Source organism: Phytophthora ramorum (genome assembly GCF_020800215.1).
Source record: "Phytophthora ramorum isolate Pr-102 chromosome Unknown Phyram_PR-102_s0001, whole genome shotgun sequence".
In the NCBI taxonomy this organism is placed as follows: Eukaryota; Oomycota; class Peronosporomycetes; order Peronosporales; family Peronosporaceae; genus Phytophthora; species Phytophthora ramorum.
The window spans coordinates 5519694-5534717 of NW_027150647.1; the positions used below are offsets into that span (position 1 = coordinate 5519694).

The following is a 15024-nucleotide window of genomic DNA, read 5'->3' on the forward strand; positions in this document are numbered from 1 at the left end:
AAAAATTCGTTTTCAGAATTACTTGACCAAAGTATGGTGTAATCGACAAGTTGAGAGCGGTGGTTTGCTAAACCTGTGGAAATGGATATTTGCTTGGCAAATGTTTCTACAGGTTTGATAAACTTTTCGCTCTGAATTTGTCAACCTCATCAAGTTTCACAGGCGATTTTATCCATAACAAACGGAGCTAGTGATAAACTACGAACTTAGTGATAAAATACGATGTCGGGCGCTCCAGGTCCCTCCACCTGGAGAAATGCCACTTGCCCAGAACTCCACCAGCCAGCTCGTCCAAAGTACTGTCGCGCTCCCAAGTTTTGTGCCAGCAGCGGAAAACGCCACTCTCTCCACACCACTCTGGAGTACACCGATGCCTTCGAGTCCTAATACTTACGTGCCGGACGTGGCGGGCCTCCTGTCGTCGGGCCTGTCGTCGGGGATGGGGGCGGCGGCCACGAGCGCGGTGCTCGCGCAGCAGATGCAGGCCCAGCAAGAGCAGGTGCAGGCGCAGGTGCAGGCCGCGCAGCAGGCGGCCGCGGCGGCGGCTGCCTCAACCGCCTCCAGCGTGAGCCCCGCGGCCTCCAGCAAGCCTATCGGCAAGCCGCGCCGCCGTCGCGCCGACGGCCACGGCAACCTGACGGTGGAGCAGAAGCGCCGCATCTGCGAGAAGCACCGCAGCACGCCCAAGATCACGCAGAAGGACCTGTGCCGCTGGGCCAAGCTCGAGTTCAACCTGCAGCGCGCGCCCACGCAGCCCACGATGAGCAACATCCTCAAGCACGAGCACTTGTTCAAGGACAACGTGCTGGGCGTGCTGGGCTCGCAGCGCAAGACGATCCGCCCCACGCGGCACGCGCACTTCGACCAGGTGCTGGCCAATTGGGTCATGGAGCGCCAGAACAAGGGCAACATCACGGGCGACATGATCAAGTCCAAGGGCCGCGAGCTCGTCAAGCAGATAGGGCTCGAGGGCAAGTTGGGCTTCTCCAAATCGCTGGTGAAAAATGGGTTGCTCGCTAATTTTTTGGCACTCTCGTTATCCACAAACACTTCTGTCGGCACCTTCTGAGGGACGCGCAGTTCTTTGAGCATCTGCCGAAGGTGCACAACTTCTTGTACAATAAGACTCAAGGCCATGTACTCGGCCTCGGTTGTGTGCAGAGCGACTGTTTTTTTCCGTTTGACTACTCCATGATACTGTACTTCCACAAAATTTCGTCAAATACTCTGCCACTGATCTTCTGTCATCAACTCGGTTAGCGAAGTCGGCATCAGCATACGCTTGCAGGTGGTGATCCAACTTCTGGTCGGTCCACTCGAATCCACCAAGACGAATCCCCCAATCCAGAGTCTCACAAAGGTATCTTAACCCTCGCTTTGCTGCTCGCCAATGCAGAATACCCGGATTCTCCAGAAACTGGCTGCACTCACGAACAAAACCAGGCCAAATCGGGACGTGAACCTAGCATCAAGTACATCAGACTTCCTACTTCAGATCTGTACGGCTTGGTACTCATCAACTGCCTCCCATCGGCATCTGCAGCACACATGCCCTTCGTCAACTTCATATCTGTTGTACTTGGCGTCTTGCATCCGTTGCACTTCTCCTTAGCATACTTTCTTTGACTGATGAAGATAGTTCGCTCTTGCCGATTGCGTGTTAATTCCCATCCTAGGATATAGTGTAGTTCTCCAAGGTCTTTCATCTCAAACCTCTCGATAAGCATTCTCTTCATCTCGTTGATGAGCTTCATGTTGGGGGCAAACAGGTCCGGTCGTCAACGTACAGCGGGATGAACACAACTGTCCATCAATGACCTTTACAGCAACACAGGCTTCCGATTTCAGAAGCGTGAAGCCCTGTTCTTCCAGAAAGGACTTCAGCAGTTGGAACCAGACACGCGGTGCCTGCTTCAAGCCATATAGACTCTTGAGCAGACGACAGACCCAATTTTCTTTGCCTGGCACTTCGAATCCCTCTGGCTGCTCCATAAATACTTCAACGTCAATCTTGCCATTTAGAAAGGCAGTAGTCACGTCCATTTGGTGGACCTCATAGTCCCACACGGCTGCAAGTGTCAACAGTACTCGCAGCGACTCCAAACGAACAACCGGGGAGTAAACTTCCAGGTAATCAATGCCATAGACTTGCATGAAGCCTTTTATCACCAATCTTGCTTTGAATCTCTCAATATTTCCATCTGCAAGATATTTGACACGAAAAACTCAACGATTTCGCAGCACCTTCATGTGCTTTGCTCGTGGAACAAGCTCCCAAGTTCCGTTTTTCATCAAGGCATCATATTCCTTTTGAGCAGCGTGGCTCCATTGCACGGAATACTCGCTTTCCCTGGCCTCGCCTATCATCTCGGGTTCATGAACGACACCCTTAGTTAGGCAGCAGTAATCTTGCCACCATGCCAGAGCTTGTTCCTTTGCCATTTCACGCTGCATTTCTCCACGGGCTTTCTCCCATGATGATGAAGCACTCACGTACTCATAGTTGGTGATCGAGTATGCAACATAGATGTAATCGCCAAACCAGGAAGGCGGTTTGCTTGTACGACCACTCCGTGTTACTGGGTAGTCCTTCGTACTTGAACCTTCTGGAGGCACGTACTCTCGCAACGCTCTAAAAGGGGAGGTTTCTACACCATCCGTGCTAGAGTCATTGCTTGGCCGCACCATCTCCGAGCTCACGGTCTCCATCTCGTGAGGCTTCGGGGAAGAAAACCGCACAACGGTCGGCGATTCATCATTTGATGCATGCCGTTGACTCAACTTTCGGCTTCTACCACTGCGCTTTCTCTTTTTGCGCTTGGGTTTGTCGATCACTGCATCAGAAGGCACGTCTTCACCTCGTAGGTGATCTGCCTGTGATCGGTTCTCTTCTTGTGGTCCAGTGCCATGCACTTTTACAGAACCCAGTGCGTCCTCAGATCGCTTTCGTTTCTGAGCAACCACGGCCCCATCACGCCGGGTACTTTCGATGGCCCACCAGACCTAGTACTACTTGCACCATCTGCCCCACCTAGCAGGTTCTGGTGTTCATTTTCATGGGCGCTGGATTCACAATCACAGCTCTCTTCGTCATGGGCCTCGTCAAGCATGGATGATATGGTCTCCATTGTGGCACTGTCAATACCAAGATACTGCTGTAGGATGTCAGATACTAATACTGGCGTCGCTCCTTCCGCGATTCGGCCTGCCTTCTTTTCATAAAAGACGACGGTGTGGCTGTAGTAGGCCTTCCTCGTTTTGCAGTCTAGCAGCCGATATCCTCGTCTCTCACGACTGTGGCCAACAAATATGGCTTCTCGAGCCTTGGAGTCCATCTTTCGTCGCTCGACTTTATCAACATACGCTAACACAGCACAGCCGAATGTGCGCAATCGTGAATACTGAGGTTGCTCCCGATACCACACAGCATAGGGTACCTCGTCGAATTCGGCATGATGTTCACGCAGTAGGCTGCCGTGACCGCTGCCTCAGCCCACAACTCTTGCGGCAACGGGAAATGATTGAGGAGGCATCGCATGCGCTCCGTTATCGTCCGATTCATTCTTTCAGCCACACCGTTCTGCTCGGGTGTGTGCTTGATTGTTGAGGTGCACCTCATCCTGTATTTCTTTTTGCAGATACTCCCTAGGTTTTGGTATTCTCCAGCATTATCCATCTGCAAGTCCTTCATACGCACGTTGAGTTGAGTCTTCACGTATTCGTAGTAGATCTCAAACTTTTCATAGATTTCCGAGCGCTCTGCTAGCAGAAACAAAGTCACAAAGCGGCTTGCCTCGTCGACAAACGTAGCAAAATAGCGCTTTCCGGAGTAGGAACTCACTGCGTACGGACCCCAACATGTCGGAATGCGCTCGTTCTTCTACTAGCCACTCACGAGATGGCGCGTTGTTACTCGACCGGAAGCTCTTCCTAGTCAGCTTGCCCTTGACACACGACTCACACAAAAAAAATTCCGGCAAGCGTAGGTCAAGTTTCTTCATCGGCCACTGCGCGTGTCGAAACAACGCGTTGAACGCGTTGCGTCCTGGATGGCCAAGTCGGTCATGCCACAACTCCAACTGCTCCTTTCCGTCAGCCATTGATACCATCACTACATTCGCTGCACGTTCAAGAGGTAAATAGTAGAGACTTGTGTCATCCTTGTACGCTTTTGCCCGGCACGATTGCAGTAGCACATCAGCATAGTCTGCCTCATCAAAGTGGCATCGAATGCGCTCTTCAGGTGCTAATGTGCGTGAAGCTTGTCTGCTTACCGAGAACAGATTGCATTGCAGTTCTGGTACGTATCGCACTTCACGCAACAACACCCTGCATCTGCCGGCCAAAGTAACTAACTCCATCCCCATATCTCCAATACCAACCACTTCGAGCCAGTTGTTGCCTCCAGTTTGCACCGTCGAACTCAAAGGCGTAAATGATACAAACCCATCCTTTTGGTTTGTCATGTGACTTGTGGCTCCAGAATCCAAGTACCAGCCATCACGAGCAAGATCAGCGGTTCTTTTCTCCAATTTCATCAAGCTCATCGCAACATAAGCACTGTCATCACTTCCATTAGCTTCACGACTCTTACTGCTGGCACTCTTCCCTTCACTTGGCTTAACACGCTTTTGTGATGACCTGCTTTGGTCATCCGACGGCGGACGTTTACCCAAGAATGGACATTCGCGTACTTGATGGCCAGTGGCATGGCAGTGGAAGCAGCCTCCACTACCCTTTGTCTCATTACTGCCTTGGCCGCGATCAGCGCCACGACCTCCACCTTGCACCATAACCGCGACCACGACCGCCCCTGCCACGGCCACGGCCGCGTCCTCGTCCACCTCGTCCTGAACCTCGTCCACGACCACGACCACTAGTGGTGAAGTAGGCCTTGTCTTCATCGTTGCCTCTGCCCCCTTCTACCTTCCGGTTCTGCGTGTGATCGAACGCCATCTCCAAGGCTTGTTCCAGCTGCTCGTAGTTCGGCGGGTCATCAGGATTCTGTGTTGTGTGACTTGCAAGAAAAGTTTGAACCACATTGTCGTAGTCACGCGGTAAGGATCCAACCAGAATTGCTGGCTTGGCGTAATCATCAACGGGTCTGCCAACTACCGAAATAGTCTCCATCAAACGACGCATTTCACTCAGGTGATCCGACAAATTGCCCTTCGGCTCGAGATGGAGTCTGATGAGCTTCGTCCTCTCCTCCGCATACTTCAGGTAAGTCTTTCCCATGAATCGCCTTTTCAGACGCTCCATCACACGGTATGGGGTCGACTCGTACTTTACCGTCTTCATTATTTGGTTCGTCATCGACTCATATAAAATCTCCTTCGCCCGCGACGTGTTGCTCACCCAGTCGTCATGATCCGATTGCTTGCTCTCCTCGGGTTCCGCTACATCCTTGTCACAGTACTGCCAACGTTTCTTCCGCTGTATCTTAAACTTGACGTGCTCCAACCACACTTCAAAGTCATTTCCATCGAACGGTGGAATGACCTTCCTCTCGTCCTTCAGCTCCTTCACTTCTTTCTTCGCAGCAGCCATCGTGGCTGAATCACAAGCGTTCCTTACTTGCGCAGGTTTGGGCTCATAACCAGACGCGAACGGCGGTCGCGTGCGCAGAGTAAAGGAACGAACTTGCAAGCGGTTGACCAGGTAGCAATCGCTTCCTGTGAGAGACTTGGTATTTTGTTGTGGAAAGAGCTCGCAGCTCGGGTTAGTTTCTCTCTGTCTGGTCACTACCTGTCTTCTCCTCTCGCCTGGTCTCAACTAACTGTTTTAACTGTTGTGGACAACCTCTTCGGGAAAATTCCACAACTGTGGGAAAACCTCCAGCACCTTTTTCCGTGCTTGCTCGGGAGAAACAACCCACACATGCACACTAACTGCCACAGCGTCAACGATGGGAACCAGTGCACAGCACTCCGCAACAAGAATGACGGTCTGGCGGTTTTACCGGTGAATACTTTCGAGGAGCGGACATTACTTTTGAGTGTTTCGTTTGAACTTCTCCCCTCTTGGTTTCAGTATTGCATACTGAGACCAAGTGGGCTCACAAACTTCGCGCGCATTCTCCCAAAAGCCAAGATTCCCGAGAACTTATCGCCACACGCCCAAGAACTTATCGGGCGCCGCGATGCCTTCGAGTCCTAATACTTACGTGCCGGACGTGGCGGGCCTCCTGTCGTCGGGGCTGGGGGCGGCGGCCACGAGCGCGGCGCTCGCGCAGCAGATGCAGGCCCAGCAAGAGCAGGTGCAGGCGCAGGTGCAGGCCGCGCAGCAGGCGGCCGCGGCGGCGGCTGCCTCAACCGCCTCCAGCGTGAGCCCCGCGGCCTCCAGCAAGCCTATCGGCAAGCCGCGCCGCCGTCGCGCCGACGGCCACGGCAACCTGACGGTGGAGCAGAAGCGCCGCATCTGCGAGAAGCACCGCAGCACGCCCAAGATCACGCAGAAGGACCTGTGCCGCTGGGCCAAGCTCGAGTTCAACCTGCAGCGCGCGCCCACGCAGCCCACGATGAGCAACATCCTCAAGCACGAGCACTTGTTCAAGGACAACGTGCTGGGCGTGCTGGGCTCGCAGCGCAAGACGATCCGCCCCACGCGGCACGCGCACTTCGACCAGGTGCTGGCCAATTGGGTCATGGAGCGCCAGAACAAGGGCAACATCACGGGCGACATGATCAAGTCCAAGGGCCGCGAGCTCGTCAAGCAGATGGGGCTCGAGGGCAAGTTGGGCTTCTCCAACGGCTGGCTGGCCTCGTTCAAGGCGCGCCACGGACTCATGAAGCGGACGAACAACCTCCAGAACGACAAGGCCGCAGCTGCCAGTGGCGCAGGCTCAGGCAAGGATGGCGCCGCCTATGGGGGCATCCTGGACGGCAATAGTAATATGCTGCCCAATGGACTCTCGGTGGACCCCAACTACATGCTGCCGCCCGTGTCCGTGGACCTCACGCTCGAGCAGATCCAGGAGATGCTGCGCGACTACGTGCCTAGCGACGTGTACACGGTGGACGAGACGGGCCTCTTCTTCCGCGCGTCGCCCAACAAGCTGGTGCAGGGAGATGAAGCCCAGTCGATGCTGGCCGAGGAGCCGCGGCTCACGGTACTGCTCGCGGTGAACGCGGACGCGTCGGACCTGATGGAGCCCTACATTATCGGTAATGTGGTGCCGCCCAAGAACATCAAGATGGCCTCGATCTCCCAGCTGGGGTACCACTACGTCTGCAGCAGCAAGGCGCGCATGACGGTGTTCATCTTCCAGCAGTGGCTGCGCGATTTCAACGCGCGGATGGCCAGCGCGCACCGCAACGTGGTGCTTCTCATGGACAACGCGCCGTCCCATGTGCTGGGTTGCGTCGCGCTCTCCAACGTGCGCGTGGTCATGTTCGCGCCGCACCTGGGCATGAGGGTACAGCCCATGCGGGGCGGCATCTTGTCCTCGTTCAAGGGTAAGTACCGCCTCAAGCACCTCACTCTGGCCATCGACCACGTTGAGGACGGACTCTCGGATGTCTACCACGTGACGCAGATTCAGGCGATGAGCTGGATTGTGGATTCCTGGCAGCAGACCTCGAAGGAAATGATCGTGAACTCCTGGAAGCCACTCGGCGTTGCGGCGCCGTTTGCTTTCGACTCTGCCATGGACGGCTCTGACGACAAGAACGTGGAAGAGGAGCTGTGGGGCCTGCTCTACTGCTTGCAGCTTAGCGGTGTGGTGAACACGAAGGTGCTGGTGAACTCCCGCTGGGAGAACGACATTCACAAGCGTCTCAACGAAGACATGATCGAAGATCCGCAAGAGAACGATGACGAGTTCCGCGTGCCGGACACTGCGTCAGTCGTGGCGGCCGTGGGCGGCGACCACCTGAGCGCCGACGAGGAGCAGCACCCCGGCGTTCAGCCAGTCAGTGCCAAGGAGCAGCTCAAGTCCTTCCGCGACGTCATTCGTTACCTGGAACGCACTGGCACGGACGCACGAGACCCGCAGCTGATGAGCGTCATCGAGTTTCTCAAGAAGAAGCAGCTCAGCCTGCGGTTCGACAACGCCAGCAACACGACGCTCACCATATAAACCTGCGCATACGGTTAGCTTATGGTAGGCAGGTGTGTACGGCTCGGGCCGAGTTATCTCTTTACATATTCATTCATCTTAACGCAGCAATGAGGCGTTCACTTACGATGCTGTTGGCGGAGGCCCACTCGAGGCTGGTAAATCAAGACAGGGTAGTTGGCATCGTGTTCTACTTCCGCTACGCGATACTGCGCGCTCCTTCGTCTCTACCACGAGTTCTCGGTATGCGGTCGTCTCCTCCTCGAGCGAATTCAGCAGCCCTACAAGTCGAGCTCGGAATGGCCGAGTCATTGAGCTGGCGCTGTTGCACGCTCTATTCATTGAGTTCTCGGCAGGAGGAAGCAAGTCTCTACTGGCGTGGTCGTCAAAGCTCGCTGTTTGCGTTGCTCCTGGGGTTTTAGATACTGGAGATGGAAGCACACTCTCACGGACACGTTTATCAGGCACCGCTGCACTCTCTTCCTGGTTCCGAGGCAGAGGCTCATCCATAGTACCCGACCACCAGTTTTGGATGTTGTTCACGCCCGTATTAAGATGCTTTGCCTCACCCCGAGAAGCTGAGCTCGTGGCTGCTAGTGTTTTGAATTCAACAGCCGTCACAGGTCGTGTCTGCGGAGCTCGGTGCGGACTTGGTACCGGAACTGGTAGCCTCTTTGAACGAAGCAGCTCTACCTCGATGCGAAGTGAACTCAACTCGTGCTCTTTGCTCGCCAAACGAGCCTTCAAGTCAACTACACCTTCTTGCTCCTGTCGAGAGGTTGTCACCTTTGACTGAAGCTGCTTCGCAAGTTTCATCGATGCGTCTAAATGCCGGCGCAATATTTCCGCTTCAGCACTTTCGCCAGCTTGTTGCTGACTTTGTTGTCCCCGCAGTCGATGCAGCTCCGCACTCATCCCGCGAGTAGTTTCTCCCAGAAGTTCCATCTCCTTCTCCAGGCGAGCAATCGTCGCTAATGCGTCCTGCAGCTCAAGTTCTTGCTGCTGAATAATTTGCTCCTGGCTTCGATGGCGGGAGTCCAGCTGCTGCCCGTTCACCTCCATCATCGTTCGTGCTACAGTGTGAGCGCGCTCTTGTGCCTCGTGGTCGCGCATCATGCTGGTAAGAGCTTTCCTCAAGCTTTGCATTTCTGCTCGCATCAAGTCGTCGGCGATTAAGTCACAGCCTTCCACATCAAGAATGCTTGCATCAGCATCGTGCGCTGGGTCTTCATCGCGACAGGTAGCAGGATCTGGAGCTGCTATTTCATTTTTCGTATTCATCGCAGTGGCTGCTTCACATGAATTTTGTGGACTAGAATCCAGAGCAAGCGTCGATCCTCTCGACTTGCAAGTCCCGCATCGAGCCATCTCCAGCTGGCGAATGTAGCTGTGCAAGTTCTCAATCTTGGTCTGTAACGTCGTCAGCAGCTCGCCGTATTCTGCCGCAGCCCCAACATTTTCGTTGTTTATATGAGGAGAGTTCTGAATGTTCTTGGCTCGGGAACCAAAGCGCAAAGTCGACAGTGTCTCCTCAAGGTGTAAACTGCTGGCAGAACATGTGAGCAGCAGGTGTGTCTTTGCATTGCCTCCTAGCGAGGTCTGCAACAAACGTGTCAGCTTGCTGTCCCGATAGGGAATGTGCTTGACCCTCTCGTCTGTCAATGCATTGATCACATTTCCTAGAGCAGAAAGAGACTGAGCGCGTCATCGTGTGTTAGCGAGGCAGATACATCGATTAGCTTTGCAAATACAACTTTACCCGATTGATATGCTTGGCCTCCTCCATCCGGACTCCCGTCGCCGCTGTCTTCTGAACTTTCTCCGATCCCGCTAAATCAACGATGAACAGTTTACCTCTCACATTGGTACCGCTTGTGATATGTTTCTTGGTAAAAGTAAGGATCAAGACAGAATGGCTTCGACTGGAGTCTGCGTTCATGAGCGTTGAGCCTGTCGCTCTTTGGGCACTGCCTCTCGACAGCACTGCCATCCCACCTGCCACCGTTGAGATAGCAATCTCGCTTGCTCCTTCAACGCGAACATCGCGTTCTTTATCCTCTCGAAGCCGCAAATGTCTTGAGCTATGCGGAAGTAGTAAGTCGCGCAACTTTTCCTGATAGATCTCAACAAAACTTGCGGTGAGTGCCACATCGTACTCGGTTGGGTCAATCCGCGCCATCCCCTCTAGGATTGATTCCATGGCACGCGGAATGAGCCCGCGAGTGCCAGGTGTTCCACCTCCTACAGTTGTGAATGTCTTGCCGCTACCTGTTTGCCCGTACGCGATGATGGTGCAGTTGTATCCACCCAGCAAGTCTGCAACAAATGGCCGGCCGATCGCTTCGAACACCTCTTCCTGGGTTGATTGGCCAGCGTATACTCCATCAAAGCATGAATATGCCGAACCTCCATTGACTGACTCAGCTTCATGCCGCGAAGGAGCCGAGCCACTGCCGTTCATGATAGCCATCGAAGGGTGTACCACTAGACGGCGTGCTGAGCTATCCACACTTACGCAAGACGAACATACTCCAATGCTGGCATCGTACTCCCGGCGCACTCGACAGCTCACCTGAATCCCACCGCTTGCCATTGACACCCTGCCTCGCTGAACACCACTAAAAATACAAGGCATTAACTCGGATAGCATTCACAAACTCCAATCTGGACAAACAGCGACGATAGGCAAACCGAGCACACGCCGGTAGTCTATTCAGTGGCCTTGAGTTCCTGCGAAGCGTAGCCGTATGTAAAATCAAAACTTACCAGGGAGTGTTCTCCTTGTTGTCCCCAACAACCCCTGTCGTCACCTCACAGCACTTTTCAGAGTCGACGCTCCTTACCTGCGTTTGCGGGTGTGGTCTCGAAGTATGCCTGTAGTCGCTCAGAGGGCACCGACAACCGGAAGTAGTAGTGCGCGAACGTGCTGTTATCGCCTGAAGCGCCCACGCGAGTCATGTCATCCATCGAAAACAGTGTGCGAAGACTGGAGTTGTCCGCGTCGAGGCGATCAAGGAGCTCATATCCGTGCTGAACCAAAAACTGGACGCTGGGAGCTACGAACTCACCCTTGGACGAGTCCACCTTGGCCCGCAGCTCGTCCATCAACTTGATGATTGTGTAGCTGCGAACCTGTTCGTTCAGGAACGAGCGCATATCGTACACATACGCATCGCCCTTCTCGGAATATACCTTGTCGAACACCTTGTGGCTTCGCGCTGCATCGTACAGAGTGTCCGCCATGTTCACACGCTTCTGCGCCAGTAGCGAGTGCAGCAGACTCAGCGTGGTAGGGAGTGACAAAACGAATGCGCCCTCCTTGTCAATAACCGGCAGCTTCTCCTCAAACACAGCCTCATATGCCAGCTCCGGGTGACGCTTGCGGACACAGGTGCGCACCAGCACGTCGTACACACGCCGATCCGCCGGCACGTTAAACTTCAGCATCTCACGCCACAGATACATCGATCTCCCGCAGTGATCTTCCTCGCGCAGTCGCCGGAAGAAAGCCTCGATAATGGTATCATCACGCGGCTCGTCAGTGTTAGGGTACAGCGCGCGGATAACACCGTCCGGGTTCATATACGCTGCCAAGCCCATCGACCCCACAAGACTGCCGCAGAAAAGCGTCGTCATCATGTACTCTTCATAGTTGATGAACGGGACGAACGCAGCGCCCATCAGACCCATGCCGACGAGGGCCGCCTTCACCTTCTTCTGGTCAATTTCACCCAGCTCACCATGGTACACCGCGTGCATCATGGTAATGAACGTCACCAGATCCGGCTGGATCTTGCGCTCCTTCATCTCCTCATACAACTGGAACGCCGACGTCAAGTTGCTCACCTTACCGCACGCCTTGAGCAAGATGTTGTAGTGCACCAGGTTGGGCTCCAGCTTCGTATTCTTCAGCTCGTCCATCAGGCCCTTGGCGCTATCGAAGTCGCCATTCTCGGCGTGTGCATCCATCAGAATAGCGTACGTGTGTTCATCCGCGGGGATGCCCTGCTTCTGCATCTTGCCAAACAGAGCGAAGGCCTCGGTGACATGTCCCCCGCGAGCATATGCACTCATCAGGTTGTGGAACGTAATGTCGTTCATCTCGACGCCCGCTTCTTGCATCTGGTCCAGCACGTCCTGCACTCTCTGCGGATCTCCCGCGGCGCCTGCGACAGCGAGCAGCGCCGAGTACACGCCCAAGTTCGGGATGGAGCCTCGCTGCACTGCAGCGTCAAAGAACCTGAAGCCTTTGTCCAAGTCTCCCAGTCCCGCACAGGCCTGAATGGCACTGGCAAGAGCGGGATTCAGCAGGAATACGTCCTGACTCACGAGCTTGTCGGCCAATGCCACGACGTCCTGGTTCCGGCCTGCCTTCTGGTAGACCCTGACACACTCCATCTCCGCCTTGCCGTGGGTGTCCGGGGCCTTCTCCACGATGCGGCAGAGTGGGATGGCGGCCGTGCACTGCTCTCTGGACTTGCAGAGCTGCAGGACGGCGCTGGCTCGACGCAGATAATCCATACTAGGCTGGAAACGGCCGCGCTTGGCCTCGTGCACCAACGCTTCCATGTCGCTGATCACCTGCGTGCGCGAAGCCCTGCGGCGTCCTGCGTTGGGTGTCGAGCTGGCTTTGCGCCGAGTGGGCCCAGTTTTGCGCTCGGATCCTGAGGCTGCAGTGAGCGCCGGAGACGCGGAGAGCGTGCGGACAGCAGAAGATGCGTGTTGGTGAGTAGTCAGCGCCACTCGCGCCGCGCGAAGCCACCCGCGCTGCATGGTACACGGACGCAGAGCGAGCGTAGTGACGAGGAGCGGTTGATGCGCTACCGCAGATCTAATATCCTATGTGAGAGAATATGGTATGATAGATGATAGGTTTTGTGTAAATGAGGTGTGGTGCGGGCTACAGACACGATGCGTCTTGATTCACTTCGCATCAGGTCAAGTTGGGGTCATGCTGCCGCCCAGGTCCTTCCTGATGCAGAAGCTGAGCGCGCCGTACGACGGTGGGCTCAGCGCTGCAGCAGTGACGCCGGCGTCCAAGCCCCTCAAGGAAGACGCGAAGAAGAAGAAGGAGCCGTCCAACGTGGGCTGGATCTTGAGCCTCACCAAGGAGGAGAAGCTGCCGCTGACCGTGGGCGTGGCCGGCATGACCGTGGCATCGGCCATGAACCTCGTGTTCCCGCGCATCATGGGCAAGGCCATCGACGTGGCGTCGGGCAAGCCAGCACCCGGCGGGCTGAGCCGCAAGGGCTTCGTGGTCGTGGTGCTCGTCACGTTCGTCACGGGATCAATGGGCTCGTTCCTGCGCACGTACTCGCTCGGCATGGTGGCCGAACGCATCGCCGCCAAGCTTCGCCGCAGACTGTACCGGGTGTTGTTGTCGCAGGAGATGGGCTTCTACAACAACCGCAAGGTGGGCGAGCTGGTCACGAGACTCAGCGGAGACTGCCAGCAGACGGCCAACGCCGTCGTGGACGTGCTGTCCAATGGCTACCGGTCGTTGAACTCGGCCGTGGGCGCCTCCTGCATGCTACTCACCATCTCTCCCAAGTTGACGCTCGTGTCGCTCGGCATTTTGCCGCTGGTGGGCACTGGAGCCATGCTCTTCAGCAAGTTCTCAAGCCGCCTGGCCAAGAAGCACCAGAACTCGGTCGCAGGCATGACGGGCGTAGCTGAAGAGAGACTGAACAATATCTTCACGGTCAAGCTCTTCTCGGCGGAGCAGGACGAGCTGAACCACTTTGAGAAGATCAACAAGGGCATCTTGGCCAATGCGAAGCGTGCCAAGCGCGCCCGTGGTATGTTCATGGGCGGCCTGTCGCTGTCGGTGAACTGCTCGCTGTTCTCGGTGCTGTACTTCGGCGGATCGCTCGTGGGTTCCGGGGAGCTTACGATCGGAACGCTCACGTCGTTCGCGCTGTACAGTGGCTTCATGGGTCTTGGGTTCTCGGGCGTGTCGTCGTGCCTGAGCGAGATGAAGAAAACACGTATGTCGTCCGAGGCGCTGTTCGACTTGTTGTCGCTTCCGCCTGCTACTGATGGTGAGGGAACGCTTGCTAGCGTGAAGGGCCACGTGCGCTTCAACAACGTGTCGTTCGCGTACCCGTCACGCCCAGACATCGTGGTGCTCGACCGCCTGAACTTGGAGATTAACCCTGGCGAGGTGGTGGCTATCGTCGGCAAGAGCGGTTCTGGCAAGACCACGATTGCGTCGCTCATGTCGAAGATCATCAAGCCCACGAGCGGCTCGGTGACTCTGGATGGCGTTGACATTGCCACGCTGAAGGCGTCGTGGCTGCGCAAGCAAATTGGTGTTGTCAACCAGGTTCGTTTGATTTGCGGTTTGGTGTGCGTGTGATCTCGCCGCAGGATACTGACGAGTTGTTGCTGTGTGTGTGTATTTAATCGTATAGGAGCCGTCGCTTTTTGCGTCCACCATTGCTGAAAACATCATGTACGGTGCTGAGGTGCACAACAAGGAGCAGCTAATTGCTGCTGCGAAGGAGGCACACGCGCACGAATTTATCATGGAGCTGCCTAACCAGTACGACACTTTCGTGGGCGAGAAGGGTGTGGAGCTGTCCGGCGGTCAGAAGCAGCGCATTGCCATTGCCCGTGCGCTGTACAAGCAAACGAACATCCTGCTCTTCGACGAGGCTACAAGCTCTCTTGACGGCCGCAGCGAGGATATGATCCGCCGTGCACTTGAGTCAGCGGCTGAAAACCGGGCTGTGTTCATCATCGCGCATCGGTTGAACACGATCAAGCACGCGAACCGGATCATTCTGCTTGAGGAGGGTGTCATTGCTGAGACGGGCACCTTCTCTGAGCTCAACCAAGAAGGCACGAAGTTCTACAACCTGGCCCACAACCAAGCTCCATTGCTTTAGATGCAGCATGCTAAGGATGGGTACTTGTTTGAGGAAATATAAACTCGTCTTCCTTAAGTCCTTCTTGTCTTCTGT

The 15024-nt window shown here is 55.3% G+C and overlaps 4 protein-coding genes across 4 annotated transcripts; 3 read left to right on the forward strand and 1 right to left on the reverse strand.

Moving 5' to 3' along the window:
• Nucleotides 1-370: 370 nt before the first annotated feature.
• On the forward strand, nt 371-1069 carry KRP23_1453 (Protein PDC2; the record flags this gene model as incomplete). Its single annotated transcript, XM_067885276.1, has 1 exon — nt 371-1069. The coding sequence occupies one exon, from the start codon at nt 371-373 to the stop codon at nt 1067-1069; it is 699 nt and encodes a 232-aa protein (XP_067752026.1).
• A 5073-nt stretch (nt 1070-6142) lies between these two features.
• KRP23_1454 (Tigger transposable element-derived protein 6) lies at nt 6143-8080 on the forward strand (the record flags this gene model as incomplete). The annotated part of the gene is made up of 1 exon (XM_067885287.1): nt 6143-8080. The coding sequence occupies one exon, from the start codon at nt 6143-6145 to the stop codon at nt 8078-8080; it is 1938 nt and encodes a 645-aa protein (XP_067752027.1).
• A 102-nt stretch (nt 8081-8182) lies between these two features.
• Nucleotides 8183-12832, reverse strand: KRP23_1455 (Kinesin-related protein 3; the record flags this gene model as incomplete). Its single annotated transcript, XM_067885298.1, has 3 exons — nt 8183-9754; nt 9819-9889; nt 10903-12832. The coding sequence occupies 3 exons, from the start codon at nt 12830-12832 to the stop codon at nt 8183-8185; spliced, it is 3573 nt and encodes a 1190-aa protein (XP_067752028.1).
• A 178-nt stretch (nt 12833-13010) lies between these two features.
• KRP23_1456 (ATP-binding cassette sub-family B member 10, mitochondrial) lies at nt 13011-14949 on the forward strand (the record flags this gene model as incomplete). The annotated part of the gene is made up of 2 exons (XM_067885308.1): nt 13011-14384; nt 14473-14949. 2 exons carry the CDS (start codon nt 13011-13013, stop codon nt 14947-14949), a joined length of 1851 nt encoding a protein of 616 aa, XP_067752029.1.
• Nucleotides 14950-15024: the final 75 nt, after the last annotated feature.